The following is a 23,818-nucleotide window of genomic DNA, read 5'->3' as shown; positions in this document are numbered from 1 at the left end:
GTGCTCCCTCAGAAGATTGGATCTGTGGTTTATCTGCCTGCCGCCTGTCAACTGAACTGTAAGTCTATTTATTTCTGAATCAAATCCACCATTTACCTGCTTATTGTTTGGATTTTCTTCTCGGTTCTGCAAAATAAACCGAAATGAGACGAGAACGAGCTGCGTTGTTCACACACAGCCTCCTGACCTTCAATGTGGAGCAGCTGCCCAAGTTGCACGTCTTCTATTCAGACTGTTAAATAGATACATGGAGTTTGTCTTGAATTGTGCTTCAGCGGAGACTTGATTTCAGGATCAGTCTCTAAATCATCCAGAACAGAAACCTGAGATTTAGCTGCTGTGATCTAAACTCCACTGCTCAGTCAGTCGGACGTTCGGCTGCTCACAGCGGTTTCATCGCTGACGGAGGTTTTTCTCTCGATGGCTGAGCAGCAGATCGACTCCTCGTTCCCACTTACAGATGTTTGTGCTCATCGCTCCAGTGAGATTAACTGGGAGAGCGACAGCAGCCAGGGCTGTGACTCACAAAGCGGCGGCCGGGGGCCTCGGGCGGCCTCCTCTGTTGGTTCTGGAGCTCGAAGCTTCGGTGGAAAGTCCCTCATGTGACCGGACGGCCAACTGTCATGTGTCGGGGAGTTCAAGGGGGGGGGGGGGGGGAGATGTGCTACAAACGAGCGATGGATGAATGAGATTCTGGGTTCGTGGAAACGTTCAGAGAGAACAGCTGAGTTTGGATTGAACCCTGTGAGTTATGGTGCCGTGGTGAGTTGGTGTCGCTCCAAAATGTCAAAGTTGAGGCGCTTGGATCTGTTTTTTGGCTCAGATGTTATTTCCTGGATGGAACAAAGATGAGTCAGACTTGAAGGTTCAGATGGAAATTGATCTATTGGCAGAAATTGATTATAGAATAATCCTACTGATGATTTAACGAGTGTGTTTCCTCTAAATTGTTGTTTTCTTTACCCTAGAATGGGCAAAGTATTTTAATATAAAAGGCTCATTCTAGGGTAAATAAAACTATTCGATAATTAAGATGATTACACACAATGAGGACATCACTAAGATTATTCTACATTTAATAGATATGACGTGTGCGTGTGCATGTGTGCAGTGTGTATGGATTTTCTTTTCTCTACATTTAATAGATATGACGTGTGCGTGTGCATGTGTGCAGTGTGTATGGATTTTCTTTGTGCCTATGAAGAAGAAATTGACAGGTTGACATTTCTCTACTTTGTGTTTTTATTAGAGCGTCTGGATGTGTTCAGAATCTTTCTCATGTGTATTTATAGAAATGTGTTCCTGTCAGCAGAACAATGTCTTCTTCATTGGTTTTCATTAGATGTAGATGTGCTGCTCACTCTGTTTATTCACCTCCTCTCAGATGCATCAATGTCTTATCAGATTATGGATTATAGATCAGCCTCCGTATTACAAATGCACGTTGTGATACAAGGAGAGCAGACATCCTTTAAGAGCATATTTCATTTTGTAGAGGAAAAGAAAATGCTTGGAAGTTTGTGAAACTTTCTTTTGTGAGTGTGTTTGTGAAAACCTCAGTGTTCTATAACCAAAACCTTGGAAAACTGAATAACCTGCAAAAAATATGATCATCCTTGAGTTCAAGGTGAGAGAGTCTGTATTTCTAAATGTTTAAAAACCACATGAATCTTAAAGGAGGCACATGATTCAGGATTTCACAGCCTTGGCTCTGAGTGCACTTCTGGATTGTTTATGTAAAGCTGAAAAGTAGAATCCGAGTTTCTCCCCAGAGAGAAAACACGGCTCCTGAAGCTCCTCGGTGCTTCGGCATCGTTGTGATGTTCCACATTTGCATGATGCACGTCTTCTGGCTGAGTCCGCTGGCCAATCAGAGAAGAGACAGGAGCTAAAACCAAGTGTTTGAGACAGAGGCTGAAAAGAGGAGCTGCAGCAATGGGCAGTCTGAGGACAGCATGAAAACCTGATTAAAATGATCTACATCAATATGCAGAATAAGTCTCTAGGTTCTGTTTGTATTGTGTATTTGACCTGAATACCCTGCTGGTACCTTATAAGGGAACATGTTGCACATACTGTAGATTCCACTGCACCAGGGCGACGCGTGTGAGACGCACAACAACAACCAGCAGCGTTAACAAATTAGGACTCTTTTTTATTTGAAATTGTTCACCTTTTACACACTGACAGATAATATACACAAGCCTTTGTGGTCCCTTTGGCCTGAGACATGATCAGTGACGATGTGTGCTGGATATCGACTGGCATGGCTTATGGTGGCTGGGAAGCTCACACACACACACACACGCACACACACACACACACACACGCACGCCTACACACACACACATGGACAAGCACACATGCAGAAGTACGCACACACACACACACAGATAATGTGAGGACAGAAACACACAACACGACACGTACTCTAACCACCTAACACAGTCTAGCCATCTAATGTAGACATCAACAGAGGAGGGGCTTAAAGTGCATACAGGAAGAGAGGAGGGGCCTCGCTCGCTCCATCAGTGACGGCCTTTTTTTAAATATGAGCGACGGCAGCCCTCCACTAAAGCAACGATCTTAGTGCCACGCTGTCTCTGTACGAAAAGCATTTCCCTACCGCACGTTTAGCTCACACTGGGCCTCACATCATGAAATAATGACACTGCATAGTTCACGGGATTCGTCTTATACATTATTGCGGGACAATGTAGGTCCAGGTCTGGCGGCAGGATGGCACAGGAAGCATGTCGAGTCCAGGTCGTCCGTTTGGATCAGAGAAATAAATCCGTCGGGAGACAAAGCGCCCGATGCTTCGCTGTCGATCAGCTCGGCGTCTGAATGCAGGTTAATCCACACGAGGAGAGGTGAGAGGTCAGAGGTCGGCGTGAAGATGTTCAGTTCCCCAGGCGCCGACACGACTCCCCGGCCTGGTTTGGGTGAAGCACGTGGTTTGGTCCTTGACCGGAGGTGGAGCGGCTCCGCTCGGGTCCACCGGGTCAATAAGGGGCAAATAGGATTTGTGGGTGGGAGGTCCTGACAGGCCCGGGGGCGGGGCGGAGCAGAGCGGCAGGGAGGGGCTGTGTTTGGAAGAGGGAGGGGGGCGGGGCGAGGCTCGAGGCGTGGTTCGTGCGGTGGGTGAAAGCGTTGCTGATGGCGGCGGCCACTGCTGCCAGGTGAGCCGGGAGCATCTGGGCGCTCAGAGGTTGACACTGATGCTCCTTCCCCAAGGTCAATGTGATCTGATGGAATGAGACAAAATGTATTAAATACAATCTGCAGATACATGGGGATAGAGACGAGATGATGAAACACATGATGAAAAAGGCAAATCACCACATTTTGATTTCTAAAAATACTAATTCATGGATGAATTCCTGCAATTTGGTGCAGATCCAAATAAAAAACACCTCCATCATTTCAATCGAAATTCTCATTAAATATTGTCCGGACACGAGTAGCTGTGCAAAAACTACAAATGCTTTTAATTGTAGCTCTTACTATTACAATTAATAATATAAATATTTACTTATTACTTTTTTATTTACTTCAATAAAATAAGAAATAAGGATAAATGGCAAATCTGAGCAGAAAGTCGAATAAGATTGAGTGATCTGCAAAACACAACCAACCCACACAAAAGGCCTTCAGATACAAAGCAATTATTCATTTATTGAATTCGAATGTCCCCACAAATTCTGACATTTGCAGGAATTATGTTTTTGTTTATCTAGAATAAGTCATATTGAACTGCAGATTTATTTTGAAATGCCTCAAATCCTTCAATTTATCCCTAAAATAAGACTAATTTTCAGGCGATTTTAAAAACGTTAAACATCAAATGACAAAAGGAAGGAAAGGTAAGAATCCTGCAGATTTAAACCCACAACCTGCATCTGGTTATTGGTTCTAGTGCAGAGGACAAGTCACAGAAACAGTGAGCAGTGAAGTTTGGGCTCATTTTCATCGAAGGAAGAAGTAAAACGGCCCAAAGGAGAGAAACAAAGAGTGAGAGGCAAACAGCAGCAGCCGACCTCCACCAGCAGCCTGATGGGGTGAAGAGGTCACCGAAGTTATCGGGCCTAATCTCCTGTATCAGTAATGGAAAAGCTCCGGTCTCGCAGCAGCAGGACGGCAGCCGTGGTCACGGGTTATCAATCACCGGCTCGGGCGTCCTAAGCCTATGGGAAGCATTCTTTACTCTGCGCTCATCAGAGAAGCTCCTCTCCGTTAACTCAGTCAATGATGGGTTTCATAAAAAGCCATTTCCCCCCCACACTGGTAGCCCCCGCGCTGCGTCGCTGCAAACAGTGGGAGTGATGGATGCTGTTTGCTAACGGGCTTCTGGAGGAGCAGCCGTCGGGCTCGTCTTTGTTTTTCCCGAGACTTCACACAAATCCTCACAGATCCTCAAGTGGAACTCAGGAAACCTTTTAATTTGTTTTACCTCCTCTGAAGTGCACGAGGATCAAATCAATGACCTCTAGAGATTAGGTTGAAGGTCACGTGACACAGTTTCACTTTTGATGTTTTCTGAACATCGGAGCATTTAAACCTTTTCAAGTTCAAAACCAAAGTTAACCCCTTTTGACTCAAACCCCATTCCGGCCTTAATGCCACCGAGGTGACGATTGTGCCTGATGGTGCAAATACTACACATACCAAGGGAGATACTGGAAGCACTCTGCCGCCATCTAGTGGTCGATGTGGAAAATACATACTAGCCCCTTGGGACTGTGCAGCAAAGTTATTTTGAGTTGTATTAAGCTGTATTTTAAATACTGTGATGATGGAACAGCAATGATTGTACAGAAGCATATGTTATTATTCAATTTCAATCAAAACTAGCATCAAACTACATACAAGAGACTGGAAAATTTAAGTTAAATTAAGGTTATGCCCCATTACGCCTAATGTCGCTAATTTGCATCATACCTTAATTGTATATCTACTGTAAATGCTATATTGAAATCAACAATCTCCACTTAATTTAGCATCTGTATGACAGCCAAAAACACAAATAATATTTTTTTTCTGTAATTGGAAATTAATTCAGGCAGTAAGGGGTTAAAATGATCAAGCTGAAGATTGGTAAAAGTTTCAGTATCTTTATTCCAATCAGTTCTTTCTCAGGTCGCTTGTTAATCTGAGTTGATGCAGTTCACGTGCAGAAGTCGTCAGAATTAGTTAAAACTGACTTTTACAATCACGTAAATAGTTTTTGACCTGAGTCTGGATTCTCCCTCCAGTCGTCTGGCTCAGCTGAAACTCTTTTTATGCCATTTGTCAATAAAACATGAAGTTTGAATTTGAAATCACGACGCTCACTGCCACAGGTTTTTTGCCATTTCTAATAAAAGTCAGGTAGCTCTAATGAAAGTTGACATGAGATTGAATCGGGTGGAGTCACAAGGGATTGAATGTGGCACGTGGCGTTAAAGCTTGGATTTTCTTTTTGACAAACAAAGAGAGTTTAAGATCAAAACTTTTTGCACGTGTGTGTGTGTGTGTGTGTGTGTGTGTGTGTGTGTGTGTGCATTGTTCTCTCCCACACAAACAGCACGAGGGAACAATGGACTTTCTCTTCACCCTTTTAGAACAGAGACAGGAAGAAGCTGGAAATTGGAGAGCGACAGTGTCACAGTCTCAGATTTCAAGCAATCAGCGTCTCCGATGTTTGGATGCCTCCGTCTCATTTGAGTCTAACAGAGCTGGGATTGTTCTGGCGACACCGCGACTTGTGATGCGGATGAGGTGAGATGAGGCGTTCAGTGACTCACCGGCTGCTTGGTCAGGCCTTTCTGCGGTTTGCTGTACGGGCTGTATTTGGGTTTGGCCGGTTTACCTGCCGCTCGGTCTTTATGGCGCCGGCTGCTGATGTGCTGGAAAGGAGACGGAGAGGTGTCAGTCCTGAGTCACGCTCACTTTCATATCACTTGAAGGCAAATCTCAAATACAGAAAAAAAATACAGAAAATAATCCATCTCCATTCCCGTCTGTACCCGTGACATATAAATTCCTAAAATACACATTCCCTTGTCTCACTTTTCAAAGAATATTGAGGTTGATGGCGTGACCGGGAGTCGGTTTCACTGTGGCCCCGGTGACGAGCCAGGAAAGTGGAAGCAGAGGAAGAAAAAAAAAGAGAAACTGAAGGAAGGTGCTGTCACTGTTGTTTCCAGCACAAACATAAAGATGGCGGCTCTGCCAGGGTGGGCAGCAGCAGGAAGGAGAGACGCTGGCGAGCGCTCCGATGAACACACACAAATACTTTTCCACATTCATGATGAGTGTGTAACGATGGCAGCATAGAAAAACAATGCAGACGCTACTTGTGCGTTTTGCACAAATTGCACTATTGTTGTTTTATTTTATTTCTCTCTTCATCTGTAAATATATATATTTAGATATATATATTGTATTTTCTATTTTAAATTTTGATTTGTTACTTTTTTTGGGGTTGTAATTACTTGAGCATTGCTAGAGGAGAGCCTGTGACTCAAGCATTTCATTGCCAGCGACTGCTTAATGTTATTGTTGTGCATTTGATAATAACAAATCTTGAATCTTGAATCGCGTGAAATGGATTCAAATCGACAAACTGAAATCAGATGATTGAAGCCTGAGCTGATGATATTTCTGATATTATGACACACAATTGTGCCACATTTCATTTTTTTTGTCCGTTGGGGCGATTGACATTATTTGTTTTCTCTCTGGGGACCAGGAATATAAAGCTTTAAGATCATCGGTTCACACCTGGAATTAAAATGTGTCCTGTGAGCTGAGTTTGTTTTGGGTCAGTGTGTTGTCACTGTGTGTCTGTGTGTGTAGTTTACGTGGACGTCAATATTCTAAATATTTACCTTTTTAAGAATAAGAGATGATTTTGATGTTAAAATGATTTGTTAAGAGAAAATTCTCTTTATTATTCATAATAACTGATGTTTTTCCACCAGTTTTAAAACCCCGACCTGAAATAGTTTAATGTACGCTGCTACCGTGTAACATTCTGAGTTTATTCTTTATTCATTTTTCATCGTGTTTACATGTGTATTCAAGAAGTTGGTGCTTGTCGTACTTTGATGTAAAAAAAATGCCGTGAAAACGTTATATTGTGATTTAGACGTATACGTGTCTACATAATGTGACTCATATCAGAATACTTCTTATGTCTTAATTCACTTACTTATTAATTTTTCGTGGCCGTGTCTCGTTCAGACTTTTGTAATAAGCTGGTTAATATTGTTGTCCATCACGTTGGTGATTGGATCACTCAGGACGGAGGTTATGTTCAAACCCAGTTTAATGAAGTCTCAGATATTACATCCATCAAACAAAAAGAACAGTGAATTAAAGTTATTGCTGATTTAAAACACGACAGATCAGCTGTGATTTAGAAACCAGTTATCTCAGCCCTCGGGCTCGATCCCAGTTCAGCTCAGATGACTTATCACTGGCTGAAGTGTGGGAACCTAACCGACTAAAAATACACTTTGTGTCTCCGGGCGAAAAGTAACACAGCGTAGAGGGTTCCCATCCTGACTGACCCCCCCCCCCCCCCCCCCCCGTGGAGATGATGTGTGCAGTGATATCACTGCTGCAGCGCAGAAACAAACAATACATTAAGGTTCCTGTGTGAGATGCAGAGTGTCGTGCTGAGAGCGGAGGCAGAGGATGTAATATTCTAATAAATGATCTCTGATGATAAAGGATGAGACACAAGTGGAAGATGAAGATAAACAAGTGAAATAATCCGAGATGACGTGTCCCAAAATAACCTCAAAGCAATAAATAATTCAGTGTGAGCACACGTGGGGGGGGGGCGAGGCGTTTATCTTCACATGTTCTTACAGTGAAAATAACAATAACACTTTTCCTCTGGTTTTCGAGCTGCAATGGGGAATGTTGTCGCTGCTTTTCAGAAGAACTCATTGAAAGTCTATGCATGACAAATTCACATAAGGCCCGAGTGTGTGTGTGTGTGTGTGTGTGTGTGTGTGTGTGTGTGTGTGTGTGTGTGTGTGTGTGTGTGTGTGTGTGTGTGTGTGTGTGTGTGTGTGTGTGTGTGTGTGTGTGTGTGTGTGTGTGTGTGTGTGTGTGTGTGTGTGTGTGTGTGTGTGTGTGTGTGTGTGTGTGTGTGTGTGTGTTTGTGTGTATTTCCAGGGAGAAATCTACAAGCTATACAAAGCTACAGGAGAAGGAGATTTTTGCGACGTGCCCCAAAGCATCGAGGGAAGATTCACATCCCTCACAAAACATCTCAGAGACGTCCGATGGCTCCGAGCTCTCCACGCTAACCGGATTTCCTCAACATCATGTAAACTACAAATTGTTTTCCTTATTTGAGGACAGATGAAGGAGAAAGGCAGTTAGCCGTGTTTTTACTGGAGGAATCTGATTTTCTGGCCTCTTGTTTCCTCTACTTAACCAGATTTCCTTTTGAGTTTTCTCACAACAGTGCACGAGGAAGACGTGATGCTGAGGCAGCGGCACATCTTTTTATCTCCCCCCCAAAATATACACGTATATCTTTATCCAGCGAGAAAAGTAAAGTCTAGCACTTCAATACAATAAGTGGGTTGTTAAAAAAGAAAAGTAGAGTCCAATGCTTCGTGTTAGAAACCCACCACATCGTCCATCTTCACAGGTCCAATCATAGATAATAGCCGTTATCACTCAACATGGTTTAGTGTTTTGGTGTCTTTTGATTTTTAGACTTTCACAAAAGCTGCAAAACACAAACAAAGCTGCTTCTTTTATTTCTCTTTTTTCTTCCTCATGGTTCGAGAGCTGTTTGCTTTATCTTCAGTCTTCTACCACTTTTCAAAATCATATTTCAAATCCTTCTTAGAAAAGATCTCATTTTAAAAAACCGGTGACCTGGATACAATAAAAAACAATCTGCAGAGTAACAGCTGAATAAAAAGCTTATAGCTGATTACAGCTGATTAAACCTGCAAGTAATTCATCACACAATTAACACACTTCAATTAATGCAAAATGGAAATATCCATAGTTTTTAATCAATATAATAATTCCACTTTTCATTAGATCTGTGCATCAGTGCTCTCACCTGTTTGAGCTGAGTCTCTGAGTTCACGTGCACGTCACACGTCTCACAGTGAAACGTCTTGTTCTGCAGACCCGTGGCTGACTTGGTCACCGTGGCCACTTTGCTCTTGACCCCCGGTCGGGGGAAGGACTTGATGGAGCCCACGCCGCTCCGGGCCTCCAGCATGGTCTTGTGCTTCGTACCTGAAGGTCAGAGGTCAGAGGTCAGAGGTCAGGTTCCTTTCTGGGCAGGAAAATTATTCCGATCAAGATGAATCAGAATTCTGTCGTGTCCTAGATTCTTGACTTTTGACTCAGAACAGTAAAACCAATGATGACACATCAGGGAAAACAAACATTATATTATTAAAGGCTTAAAAGGCTTAAAATAATTCATCCAGGGAAAGATGACGATAGATAGAGCCTCTAGGATGGAACCAGTGACCCATACTGGTGTATTGTTGAGCCAGTTAAAGCCCAGTCAGCTCCACAGGTTTTCATCTGCTTACTCACCGCTGTTGTGCGCCTCCAGCTGTGACGCCGAGTTGACGGCCACTTTGCACAGCGAGCAGTAGAGCAGACGTTGAGCCTTCTCCTGCTCCGACTCCGGATCCGCCTCCGCCTCGGGTTCGGGTTCGGCCTCGGGCTCCAGGTCCGGTTCTGAGGGCGAGTTGAGGTCCAGCTGCTGCTCGTCCCCTCCGGCGGATGAGGTAGACTCCGGGGCTGATGCTGCTGCTGCTCTGATCGGGACTATCGGCAGGGCCACGGGCGGGGGGGCCGGCGGCAGCATCATAGGGGTCGCCATGAGCTGTGCTGTTCTGAGCACGGGGGAGAGCGGGAGGGCCACGGCATCAGGGACGATATCTGTAGAGAGAAATGCATGTGGCTTCATCCAACACCTGTCAACAAGAGGCTGGACTAGCAGAGTGACTTCATTTCTTTTTGACTTTGACTTTGTATGGACCTCAGGTTTTTAAACCTGTTTGGATTTTATCAATTTTAATAGATTATTGACATAGAGAAGGAAATCTTTTTTTTTGGAGAATGATATTTTGACTCCATAAAAGACTTTAGATAAAGATAAATGTAGAAAAAAAAGAGAATAAGGGTAAACAAATTTAAGTGAAAATATACTTTGTATAAAAATATCACTGTGGTTTTGTCTTATCTGTATATTGTGTAGTGTCAACGCTGTTGTTGTCATTTCTTTATGTTGATTCAAGGTTTATCATGTTTTACCGAACACAAGCTCCACCCACCTGGTTGTGTGGTCATTAATAAATTACTCAGACTCTAACTATGTCACAAAACTACAGATTTGTGTGTCTAGCTGGGTAGAAAGTATGAATAAACCCGGTGCCGGCTCTAATCCAGAGTGAGACCACATTAGCGTGCTGTTTTCTGAAAGAGCCGTCTGTGATGTTTTTCAGTGGATACATGTGACCCATAAAACAACGTGTCTGTGATTGGACTACAGACGACCGCTGCCACATTTACCAAAATGAAATTTGGCCTCGGCCGGCGCGACCTGATCGATGCCGCTGCCGCCGAGTTCCCCCCCGCTCCTGTGTCACGGAATGAAGATCCGACAGCCGGGAGAGCAAATCAATAGTGAATTATGTCATGCTATTTTTGTGAGGCCCATTATATACGGTCCTTATTTATCCCAGGGGAGGTGTCGGCAGTGCGGCGCCGCGAGAAGTGCTCGAAGTGGCATCGTGTCGGGGGTTCGATTCCACCAAAGGTTAAAAAACACATCAGAGGTCTGTTGTGACCTGTGGTGGAAGAAGAGAATCAGAGAATCAGAGAATCAGAGAACCAGAGGGAGCTGGAGGGGAAGTTTGGTTTTAAACTCAAACTGAAGTTGGGAAATAGAAGCTTATTGTTCTAACGCGCTGATGAGAGTGGGCGCTAAATGCTTGAGAGCAGGTAAGTGCTTCACTCTGTGGTTTTCTTTGAGGATTCCAGTGGCTGAGAGGCATCAGATCCATTAACCTTTGAAATGGGCTCTTGGCACATTTACTCTCATTCTCTCATCTCGCAGTTGAAAGACTCGAACTTTAATGAACTTCCTGCTTGTTCCAACGCATCTTTAAAGAAGTGGAAAGGGACCGAGGGAAAGATACATGTACAAAGAACACAGTGAAGTGCAGGCGGGTGAAGCCTCCTCCAACAATATTAAGCAAATATAAGACATTTCTCCAGTATTTGATGGAAGTTTAAATGAGAGACAGTCGATGTAGACTCCCGAATTCAGAAAACCATCAAAATCATTCTGAAGCTGCTATTTTTAGGTTAAATCAAATTAAATCAGCGTCTGTTGCTTCTTCTCCAGCTCGTCCAGGTCCCGTCAGCTTCTCCTCAACAACACCAGAAAACGTTCATTTTTAACTCTTATTTCTTTCCTCTAGCGTTCTCTCTCTCTCATGTACAGTCTGACCTAGAGAACCCATCTCACTCAATAAGACACCGAACTCAAGCCATAGGTCAGAGCGAGGTTAACGAAGCCCGACGCTTATCAGCATCACAGAACCTTCTATCATCATCAGGAGCCGAAGCAGCCGAGGTTGGTCTGGGGACTTGTGTTGATAAGAAGTGATGGAGGAGCTGCACATCAGGGCAGATGTGCTCTCTGACGCTGTGAAGGACTGATAAAGAGCTGAAGGTTCCTTCTCTTAGAGACACAGAGGTCAAGAGAGGTCATCACGGATTAGACATGAACAGTTTCACATACAAGTGAAAGGTGTAGAGCCACGTTATGCAAATATGGATTTATGAATGTGTATATACACCGTTTTTCCAAGAATGCTGTAGATTGTGGTGGTTAATGTCTGATAACATCTAAGTAACCTGGATGGGCTTCCTCTGTCTCAAGCTCACAACATGTCCACCTGCAGGATCCTATCCCCTGGCCACACATCTAATCCCTAATCTGGGTTAGAAGATACTCTGTGATGGCAGATATTTACAATACAGAAATCTGACTCAAGTTAAAATGTCAAGCTTGTAAACACTTCCCTCAGATTACCTGAATGCAGCATCATAATAATCAGTTACTTTGACAATTTAGCCTCAAGTTTCCCATTTTGCTAAAAAAAACTATAATCCATTTTCTGACCTTTAGCGAGAGATGGAATATTAAATTGAATCTTTGCCATAAACTCCTGCCTCCTCTTCACAGCAGTGGTTCGGTGCAGCGTCCATCTCATCACCAGACAACAGAACCCTGAGGTGCTGGAACGTGAGAGAGCGGCTGAGATAATGTTTTATAAAACACAAAGAGGAAAGCATCTCCAAATTCAAGACTAAAGTTGCAAGATGATTTTGATGCAACATAAATGAGTCCTTGGTATTTTCAACTCAGTCTTCTACAACATTTTAATTCACTATACCCAGATTGGATTCATTTAATTTGGATTAGCACCACATTACACAAAAATAATAAAAATCAGTCCCCGAAAAGTCAGATTTCTTTTCATCAGGATCTGTAAATTACTCTGAGGAATCAAGGTTGAGAAAACACCCAGAGAAAAATATAAAATAATGTTTTCTTTCCTGAACCTGCATCCCTCAAACGTTTCATCCATCTCCATCCTGTAGTTTTTGTACAATCCTGCTAATCATCACACAAACCAACCAAATCAAAGCAGAACCATCTCAGCTGCGATGGTTACAGGATCGTTCATCACGGCTGAGGTCGGTGAAACCACACGGAGCAGCTGCGGCAGCTCTTTAACACTATTTACTATCCGTCGCTGACAGGATCCGTCCATCACACGACCAGGTGACCTTAAGCAAGGGCGCCCATCGATTACTGTCACCGGTGACACCTCCTTTCACTGCAGAGCAGCAGCTTGAGCTCCTCGTCTCCTCGTCTCCCCGTCTCCTCGTCTCCTCATCTCCTCACGACACTTTCACACCTAAAGCACGAGGATCAGACTGAACCAAAGAAGAACTTCTGGAGAGAACAGGTCGTTATTCTGAGTTGTTCTCCTCATTATCCTGAATGGAGCGTTTATTTAAAGCTTGTAATGTTTGTATAACAGGAGCTCAGTAATCTGAAAACAATAAAGAGGACTTGACTCCCACTTTAGGAGTAAACATTTCCTGTTGGCAGTTTCCTAACTTGAAATGTCCCATTAGAGCCCAGGTCGTCACCGGACTAACGATAATTAATCTGTGAACTATTTATGATGCCGCTGACCTTGTCGCTCCTGATGAATAATGGCAGCGACCTCTCCGCCCCCCCCCCCCCCCCTCCCAGCAATTAACCACCACCTCCTCCCGGTCCGCTCGGCTGTGCCAGGCATCACAACAACCTGAAATCCCAACGATTTACTCCCTGGATCTCGCCGGCGTCCAGCAGGCTGCCATCACACCTGCTTCCCTGGGCAGCTCCTCAGCGGCTCCACCACCAGACTGAGTGTGGGGCCAGAGGAGTGAAGGTTCGGTGTCGCTGGGAGCCAGCGTTTCCTTTTTCCCCGTGAGCTGCGTTTGGCTCGTGCTTCCAGAACGGTTCTGCCGTGATAATCAGACGTGGCCTGGTCTTTGTTAGGGATTCGTTTTCTGGTGCTAACTCTTCTCAGCTGCACTTCCACTCGCGGCTTCTGTTCAGGTTTTCTGTGGTGCCTTCATTACGAGCTGCGAAACTTGAGTCTGCACCAATTTCCCTCCAGAGATTTTTCCTCTCTGGCGAAGATCAACTCCGAGTTGACCCATTGTTCAGAGCAGCCGTTACAGCAGAGATCTCCCTTTCAGCTTCTAACACAGTTGTGTAACATCAGTCGAGGAGAGAAAACACACAACACTCAGAAAATTGACGTATTTGTGTCGGATGTGAAGTTTGCAGATCGATATCAATTTCATCTTTGTGATTTCAGAACAGAGTCGGCTCCGTGATTTGTTCATCAGCACAACTTGGACCACACTGTGAGGAGGAAAGACCGGCTCAGTTCCAAAAAGAAGAAACATAAAGCGTCCAACAAATCTAATGTTGAGCATAAACTTTTTACTCCTCACCTGGGAACCGGTGCTTTGTCTCCTCGCCACACTCAGAGCTCAAGGAACTGCCTGTTCCCCCCCCCCCCCACCCCCGCCCGGGGCTTTAAACTGGATTTCACAGTCTTCATCTGACATCGACTCCGTTTGTTTTGTGGGTGAACAAGCGAAAACAAAAGCATCTGACTCATTTCCATTTTTATTCCTGTAGTGAGTCATGTTGGACGTCACTGGAAACAAACCTCACCTCTGAATCTTAACAGAGTTTCTTCTTGCATGAATTAAAGACATAAATCGCTGTTGCCTGTTAGTGAAAAACAACAAGTACACAAAAATAAAGGAGATATTAACACATACCCTTCTATTACAGACTCCGTTGAACCTGGAGTGAAGGCAGATTGTGACAAAAGTCTTTGTGGGTTTTTGAAAAGGAAGTGAATCTGTATGTCCTGCATGGACTGTGGGATGAGCCTGGGAGTTCGAACCAACAACCTTTTCTCAGGTGACAGGGCAAACCACTGCACCACAGTAACGTTCTCTTCTACTCGGTGAGGACGTTACAGTCGTATCATGTTTGTAAGTGTGATGTAAATGAGTAATAATCAACATGGAGGAGAAAGCCTCAGTGTCTATCTGCTCTTTGAAGAGCCTTGTCGCCGAGGCCTGTGTTGAGTCAGTTGTGTGTTTGCCCTTGTGTTGACGTGGACACATCTACCACGGTGTCATTGAACAGCCACTCGCTGGTGGAAGGGCAGGTGATTAAAGTGTACTTTGGCCGGTGGAGGAAGCCGTGCACTCTGGGAAGCCTCCAGTAAATCCATACCCTCAGTCAGTGTGACCTAACTGACTCTGCAAGGCCCAGTTAAGAACTCAATCCCCTCTCATTAATGGAGGTAATGACTGCGATCAATCTAAAGTTGGTATGGGCGAGCGAGGCCCAACAGCCAAGCAGGAGGAGGGAGACAAAGAGAGAGAGAGAGAGGTCAGGTTAAAGGAAAAAAGATTATAAACACGAACAAGGGCAGATTTGGAAGAAAATGAGAAGTTAAATGAAAGTGAAACTGGAAAAGTTCCACAAAGTTTGAGCCAAAAAGCAACCGTGGGAAAAACAAAGGGGTTTGTGAGTCGAGGAGAAAGAAAGAAAGAACGAGGGACGCCAGAAGGTGAGAGAGGAAGAGAGATAACATTAAAAGAGAGTAAACGAGTACGAAACACAATTAAAGAGAGACATGGAGGGGGGGGGGGGAGTGGTGAAGACAACAAGGACGAACAGAACGGAGAGAGAGAGAGGGAGAGAGAGAGAGAGAGAGAGAGAGAGAGGTTGATCAGGACTGGAGCTGTGACCCTCCGGTGCTTCTACTCTTCCCCTCCGTTTGTACGTCAGCCTCCCCCCCCGAGATTCGAGGTGGCGATAGAGGCCCCGCCCCTCTGAGACCCGTCCACCAACTCAGCCAATCACGAGGTTCCCTGGAGATCTGATCACCTTTTTTTCACCGAAGCTGGATTAAGTGTTTTAATTAAAATGATTGGGCCTTATTATCTGCTGTCACAACCTTAAGGACAGAACTCCCTCAGGGCTCTTGAGCGCCGTCAGATCTCATTTGACGTCCGTGATTTTTCAATTTTTTTTCTACCTCCCTCTTGTCAGCATTCAAAGTGAGTAAATGAGAAAAGAGTCACGGTTGAATATTCCTCGAGTGAAAGATTGATAAGGTGAGAAAAAATTTGCATTCACAAATAAGCGTGCATCGGCGCTTGCACTCTTTTTTTTTCTTCTTCTGTCGAAAGGGGAAAAAAACCTTATCTGAGATATTTAATAGCACCGGGAGTCATTGATTTGAATTCACACGGATTTATCTTTCTCCAATTTCCTCCGACAGCAAATGATCCGCACCTAATTTCTGTTGAGGGAAGTTTCGGCGGTAAATGCGTCACCCCCCCCCCCACCACCACAACCACCACCACCACCAAATCCCCCCCGAAATGAGAACATTTGCAGCGAGGGGCTCAGGTACAGAACCAATCTAATCACATCCTCATCAGGTCGGCTGCTGCCTCTCCCGTCTGTTTCCGACCCACCGGAGACGAAGGCACGCAGTTGGGTGAAGGGTGGCGTTCGGGGGAGGGGGGGAAGGGAGGGGGGGGCGAGTGGAGGAGAAAAAGAGCCAGAGCGAGCCTCATGGCCGCCTGCAGCCGGGCTCCATTGTACAGCTGCCTGTCAGAGCTGGCATGGCTCCCCTGACAATCTGCTCTTTAATGGCTAATATCAGGCTACATTTCCTCAGGCGCTGGACTGGAACTGAGAGATGGCGGCCTGTGCTGTGGGCATTTCTCTCTCTCTCTCTCTCTCTCTCTCTCTCTATCTCTCTCTCTACCTCTACTCTCCCTGACGCTGCTGTAAGGACACACACACACCCACACACACACACAGACACACACGTACACTTGAGGTTGACAGGCAGCCGCTGAGTCATCCTGCTAATCTCTACTATCTGGCCACGTCCAGCTGTTCATCCGTCTCAGAGCACACGGGTCCAGCGAGGGAGGGAGTGAGAAGACACTGGGATCACTGGGAGCTCGGTGCAGTTTGTGAAGTCCACCCTGTGATTACACGCCGGCTCGGGCTTTTATTTTCCAGCTCCGTGCTTTTTATTCTTTCGGCAAATCAGCCCCGAAATCACTGTGAGCAGATGCTCCATGAAATCTAAACGACCACTCTCCCTCCATGTTGGTTTTCTCCATCGCGCTTGATAACAAAAAATGTTCTGTTTGTTTTTATAGTGTTTTCATCCAAGAAGTTTGTTTTTAAACTTTCCTCAGGAAATACACCAAAAAATGAGTGGAACTTATGTTTCTCATAGAATAACATCTGGTAATCTTTATGTAAATACTGCACTGTTTGACCTTTGATCATTGGAATTGGTGTTTTCCACACGTTTAGACATTTCTTTCCATTCATCAAGTCAGTTAATTGGGAATGAATTCATTTGACTCATTGAATTAAAGGGGAATTCCACCAGAGCTGCTTTAAGACATGTGCTGTGGACTCAATGTGAAATATTCTATGGGTCCTGGCAAGTTGTGCGTGTGAATAAAACGACTTTTGTTGCTGCAGAGATTGAGATTGTGTGTCAAGAATTACAAGCTAACGGTGGAATAGATGCGATGATATCTCTGGTTCTGCTGCATCAACTTTGATCCTTTTTTAAAAAGAAACGTAATTTACATATTAAGCATCTTCCCAGCATGCACTGCTTGAGAGTGAAAACCCTCCAGAGACCCCCCCCCCCCCCCCCCCCTCGTCTGTGAGGACTTTGTGTCACCTGAAGGACGCACCCTTCAAACTGGGAAATGAAGAACACTGAAAAACAAACAGGAACTTGTTTTGTCAAGTTCAGTGAATTTAATGAAGTCGGTTTCTTAAAACCCGCGAGACGAGTGTCAAATTAATTAGTTTCGTTAAAAGAAATAACTCTCGGGGATTTTTATCTGCGTTTCTGCCTGTTTGTTTTTTTATTCTTTGCTCTTTTAAAAAATAAACTGTTTATAATTCCAAACAACCCTCAAAGCTCAGTCATGGTAAAGATAATTCTTTGGAGTTTTATTTTAATGTTTCACCTTAGTCTGTCATTTATTTATGTCATCTTCCGAAATATAGCAAAAATAAAGTCATATTATGGCTACAAGTAGGAAATTCACATGATTTTCTTCATTCGATTTTAGTGTAAACGTTACTAGACTGAACTTTTACCTACAAACTGATTTAGATTCATATTAATATCTGATGATTATAGTTTCATAGCATCACTGAATTTATTGTTGTCTCATGTGGGTGACTGGTTCTGATTGTAACAATCTGTTCACCACTGGTTTTCATGATTAGAAGTTTAATCGTTCGTAGCTCGGCCGTTTCATCTGAAGAGTGATGCTGATTGGTTCGTTTTGTTCCTGAGAGATTATCGATGTTAGCAGGACTAAACGTGATTGGTCAGGTCCTTTGTCTGTTCCTTGATTTAATCTGCACAGTTTTGTTTTACCTCCTGTGTTCAAGTCGTTTTTGCTTTTGTTTAAATCATAGATTGTAAATAAAGATGGACGACTTGAAAGCTAACCAAAAGTGAAGCCAAATCATCTTGATCGCCCCCTGCTGGCTGGATGAGGTACAGGTCATAAACCTTGTCACCTCCATATTAGTAGAAGAGAAATAAACCCAATTAAAAAGTCAAAATACACATTAAATAGTTTTCAAAGATATTTTCTGTCATTTTATCGTATACAGATGTTTGTTCAAGTGCTATTGTCGAATTAAATAAATCTGATTTTAATTAATTATAAGATGCTATAAAAGAAACATGGTGCAACGTCATGATTGGCAGCTGAGACTGACTTCTGATTGGTCGAGCGTATCAGCAGGACCTTGGCTCCACACTACGATATAATACACAAGGTCCATGGTTCATTCACACATTACTATATTTTTCTTAGAACAATAAGTTAAGAGAAGAAACAAACAAACACAAAACTAAAACTCCACTAAATAATGTCCCGGACAATTCAGACGAGATCTCAGGATTCCAAACGAGCTATAACATGAATATATTCACCTTTTTAAAAAACATGAATCTAGTAAAACAGGCATAAGAAAAACATAAATGTATAAATTATTATACACATTTCACAGCCTCGGCGCTTAAGTTATTCCCGCATAAAATACTTCACAGTCCAGTCCCACAAAACAAACAAACTACTCCATGTTTGAATAGAAGTAATCACCCGACTGTGGACCTATCATTAGGAAACAGCACTCGAGTGACACAATCAGGTGCGTTTCTGAAACACAAAACAAGAAATCATGTGTTATTGTTCCCAGCTCGGGTGTGTTGTGCTTCGGAAGTAAAATTATTTCACGAGCAAAATCTGTTTTTCTCCGGTAATTTCAGAGCACAAACCCTGTCCCCATTGAAAGAGCTGCAGCCTCCCTGTTGTTCCACGGCCATTACTCTTCCCCCCCCCGAACTCGACTTTTCATTAGAAATCAGGTTTGTCGCCGCTGATAAACCGTCAAACACTTCAGCCTCTGCAGATAATGCAGCGTTTACCCGCCTCGACAATTAATTCCTCTGACATCCGAGTGCATTAATATTCATTACTCGGTGCCACTTGTGACAAACAGCCGCCCCCACGCGCCGCAGATACCAGAGCGAGATGCTGTAAAAAATCTGCTCCTGGCTTCTTCTTCTTTTTTTCTTTAACGGCGCTGAACATGATTAATAGCTACTCGTGTGTTCTTGTTGTGACAGCTTGTTGTTTAAGTTTTGTGCTCGTGTTCAAAGTGTTTACATGTTTCCCCGCGGCTGAGCCTCGTGGAGATTGGTTTTAAAAGATGTGGATCTCAGGGCCGCTCCAGTGGGAGGAGGTCAGCGTCTGGATCCCACCTCCTGTTGCACGAGGAGGAACGAAGCACATTGAGCTTCAGATGATGGAGTTCAAGCCGTGTGGAGGCCGACGCCCCTCTGGAACCCCTCACACCCACTTCTCACCTGTTTCCTGACATCCACATTAATAGGTTATTGTTTTTAAATGCTTTACTGTTGCAACGAGCATCTAAAAGGGAGAAGTTTGGAAACATTGTTGGAACCGTTTTAGTTTGAAAACTCTGTGGGAGTGACCTCAGCCTCATTACTCGTCACTTGCTCTTACTTTTCAATATCGCTCTTCCTCGTTTGTTCTATTTCCTGTTATTGAACAGCCACTTCCTGTTTACACCGGGTGTTAGTATGGACGGGGTTGAAACGCTGCTTTTCCATTTTAGAAAGCTGCACTTTAAAACGGAGCCATATTAATCTGAGTGTAGCTTTAAGATTGGATGAATGAAAATCCTCTTCATCCCTCAATGTCTGACAGTATAATTTATTATTTAGGGAGATGAATGTCCTCTTATACTCGATATTCATTCTTCACTTGTCATATTTTTGCTTTAGAATCACGTGTGTAACGGTCAAACTGCTTTTTAACAGCAGAATATATCCAGCAGCACTTTCCTTGCTGTGATCATCCTTCTGTTAATTCAGGCCTATATATGGAAATTAAAGGTTAAACTTTATTAAAAGTAAAAATGAGTGTCAGTTTGAAAAATCCAGTTTTCATCTTTTAATTTATTTTACAAAGACAAATTAAATCTCCACTGTAGCTCTGGGGGAAGACTTTGAAAAAACACACAGTTAAATCAATTAAATCCGTCGGCTGAAGCTTCATATTAACTTTAGGTTAACTTGGGAATTAGTTATTTTTGTGTGTGGATTTGTCATCAACACTTTAATTAGAAACTTGCACACGAACAGTAGGAGAGTTTAATAGAAACTAATAATTAAATAATAATAATAATTAAATAATAATGTGAGAAAAGCTGCGAGCTCATTATGAATATCTCAATATCTGTCGGTCCTATTAAGACTTTATGAATCTGCTACTTTATAATGTAAAGAAAAAATCTAACCAAACTATGAAAATGTGATATAATCCAAAATAGTTTAACTCAGGTCTGTTTCTTTCTTCCTGGTTCTTTTCTCAGCAGAATTTTATGTCATTTCTGCCATTTTTTATTTATTTCAAAATGTCACTTTTTTTTATATTCCACTGTTTATGTTTATGTTTAATTTCACAGAGGAACATTTCATCTCGACGTTTCATGAAACAAAGCAGAGCCTCTAACGTGACTGGCTGTTGCAGTCGGTCACATTCCAAACCACCTCTGCTCTGACAGAATAGAACACGTTACAATGACCAGTGTTACATTACAGCTGCTGAAATTAAACAATCCGATAAACTCTTATTTTGAAAGGCAGCAGGCAAAACAACAATTCATAGCCATGACCCGAATTTGAAGCAATTATTGTTTCTATCCATTTCTCCTTATTCGAAGAGGATATGTACATATTACAAATGTTGTGTTTCTATATTAATTAGAAAGCTGACATTTATTACAGTACCTCATCTTTTTGGTCTTGCAGTAATTTGGTCTCATATATAATATTCTAAAAAGATTCTCCATTGTTTAATAAAGAGATAGAAGGGAAACAGTGGATATCGTGTTTGAGCCGATGAAGCAGCAGAAGAGCAGGAAGTGAAACAACCTCAGATATCTGACGCTTTTTGAAATAAACTGTTTTTCCAACTATAAAAATCAGTTAATAGTATTTTTATTGTCCCATCGACCCATTAACAGAACAAATATCTACCTGATACTTTGAGCTTTGTCCTTCTTTCCATGCAAACCCCCTAAAATAATATGTTTCCTCTGCAGAATCCAGGTCATGGATCTACTGAGGGTTTAACTACATCTAAGATTTCACAACTTCCCTGAGACCTGGAGCCGTCCAACATGGCAGCCTGAGCTCACATGACATCACCTTCAGAGAGCTGGACGCTCTCTGGAGGTGGATGTGGACAAACTGCAGCGTAGATTCACTCAGTGCAACTTGTTCCACTTACGTTTCACAGTCTGGTGTTTGTATCACAGCTCGAGAAGAAACGTGGAAGAACATTATCATCATTTGTTCTATTTATGAGCTAAAAGCACCAAACCGTGACGTTCCCTGTGAGATGTGATATAAAAACCCGGCCGGGCGTCTCGACCGTGAAACTGCTGCGTTTTCACCTCGAGCAAACTTCATGTGCTTCGAGGTCGGACGCTGCAAAGTGGGTCATGGTCCACGAGCGGCTCCAGAAATCTGCTCCTGATTTAAACACTTGTGGAACGTTGGAAGAAGACACGGAGGTAAGAATCAGTCCCAGAGCTCCACGGCTCAATGTGTTTCCAATTCCTTTAAGTAAAAAAACTTATATTGTTACAGTTGAAGGGGAAGATTTCCATTGGGCCAATTTCATGACATAATAACCAGCAGCTCCTTGAATATATCAGTGGAGGAGACTGGGCGGGAGGGGGGGGACGGGGGGGGGGGGGGGAGGGGGGGACGTTATCCTCCTGCAGAAGCAGAATGCAACACAGCAGATTAAATCATTTAAAAAATGATCTGCATCTGGTTCCCGGCAGCTGCTGGAGGATGCATCTAGATGTTGTTCTGTTTCTTTCAAGGCGTCTTTAAGCAGCAGCTCCTCCGGTGAGATGGAGAATCTCCTCCTGCAGACGCCTCCTGGTTCAGAGATAACCGGGGTTTGATCGACCACCTGGCTGCCACATAACGAGCGAGGAGCTTCATGGCAAACACAAATAATTGTAATTTAAAAAAAAAAGCAGTGTATTGCACAGACATGTATTAAGTATTGGAGGAATGGGGCTCGGTTATATAAGTTGCAATGTGTTTGGCAAACTGCCAGCGAGCTGCAGAATTCAATTTGCCTGAAAAAACGAAATGCGGCCGCACAGCGTTTCATCCAAATCCGTCTGAAGCACTGGGAGGTGCAGGGAGGACTCAGACGTCCCGGGCCTCCACCTGGCCTCACCGCACTGATCGCTTTTCAAGAGCTCTGTGTGTGTGTGTGTGTGTGTGTCTTTGTAACGTCAACGCAATGAATCACACACATGCTGCACGGCCTCCCCTCAAAAGACATTTTGTGGTGTCGCACTCAGAAATTAAACCTGAGCCTTTTCTCAGCTTTTCTCAATCCAAGCAAAGCAAAAGAAAAACAGAAACCACGAAGCAGGAGGGTCACCACGTCCAGAGTGAGGGAGCTGAGTTTCCATCGGAGTCTCCAGGACACGTGTGAGCTCTCTGCAGCTCGTCCCTCCTGCGTCCCACTGACCTGGGAGACACGTCTCTACAGCTGTGATATATGAGAGTGAGTCAGCAGCAGCAGCAGCAGCAGCCACTGGCCAGGAGGTGAGATCATCCAGCTCCGGCACTGGATGTGTGTCGTGTGACTCACTCTGAACAGGTAAGACACAACCGAGCCGGTTCAGGAATGTTCCGGGGGGGGAAACACAAACCTTTGCTGTCGGTGATGCTGGAGACCTGCGAGGTGGTGATGCCCTGGACCAGCTCCTGCATGGTGGTGTCCTTCAGGACCAGGGAGCCTTTGAGCTTGGTCTTCGGAGAATCCAGGGCTTTTAGCTTCTTGGCGTGTTTGGTCCCCTTGTAGTGGGCCAGGGCCTGGCTCTGTGAGGAGGACAGAGAGCGGCATGAGTTTGAGGCTGGAAGAGAACGAGCACAGCGACAGGATGAGGTGAACTATGAAAACAGTCAGAGTCAATGAAGCAGAATATATATAATAAGCAAGGAGCCAGTTGACGTTTCACAGTCCAGCACAAAATTGGATTTGGGAAAGAAAATCTCTCCTAGATTGAATCGTGTACCCAGGTAACATTGTTTCTTACAAGTTAATTGAAATGCCTTGTTTTTTAAGGCAAGAAAACAGATATTTTAAAAAAGTTTTCCAAAAGGCTGTGTATTTATATTGTTTTAATTTAAAATAATTGCTCTAAACTTGTTTTTCTTGCTTCTGGCACCTGAACAACTGTTGAGATATCAAATTATATAAGAGAACTTGGCTCTTTGTTTAATTTGGAGACGTGTGTGACCTGCGCATGTTTTAATTTACGGTGTTGCCGCCCCGGTTGGAAGTCGGAACACGTCCTTCCACCAAGATTCACCTTCAGAAAAGCAGATTCATCCGTGCACACAGAAGTGGGACATATGCAAAGACTTTGAGCTGTCCTTGTTTACCTCCGCACTCTCCCCTGCATGCATCGCCTGTGGCAAGAACGAGGGTATCGTGGAGGGAGGGGGGGGGGGGGGGGGGG

General features: G+C 43.8%; 1 protein-coding gene across 1 annotated transcript in view; it reads right to left on the bottom strand.

Annotated features, from left to right (window-relative positions):
- Positions 1-3,005: 3,005 nt before the first annotated feature.
- Positions 3,006-23,818, bottom strand: part of znf385d (zinc finger protein 385D) — a 95,654-nt gene continuing 74,841 nt past the window's right edge. The window contains exons 4-8 of the mRNA XM_053432211.1: positions 23,006-23,174; positions 9,574-9,924; positions 9,083-9,264; positions 5,787-5,888; positions 3,006-3,248 (exon numbers count right to left, since the gene is read on the bottom strand). Coding sequence (XP_053288186.1) covers positions 3,006-3,248; positions 5,787-5,888; positions 9,083-9,264; positions 9,574-9,924; positions 23,006-23,174 — 1,047 coding nt within the window. The remainder of the gene's footprint in view (positions 3,249-5,786; positions 5,889-9,082; positions 9,265-9,573; positions 9,925-23,005; positions 23,175-23,818) is intronic.

Source organism: Pleuronectes platessa, chromosome 10 (genome assembly GCF_947347685.1).
Source record: "Pleuronectes platessa chromosome 10, fPlePla1.1, whole genome shotgun sequence".
In the NCBI taxonomy this organism is placed as follows: domain Eukaryota; kingdom Metazoa; phylum Chordata; class Actinopteri; order Pleuronectiformes; family Pleuronectidae; genus Pleuronectes; species Pleuronectes platessa.
This window is presented reverse-complemented; position numbering and strand designations above follow the sequence as displayed.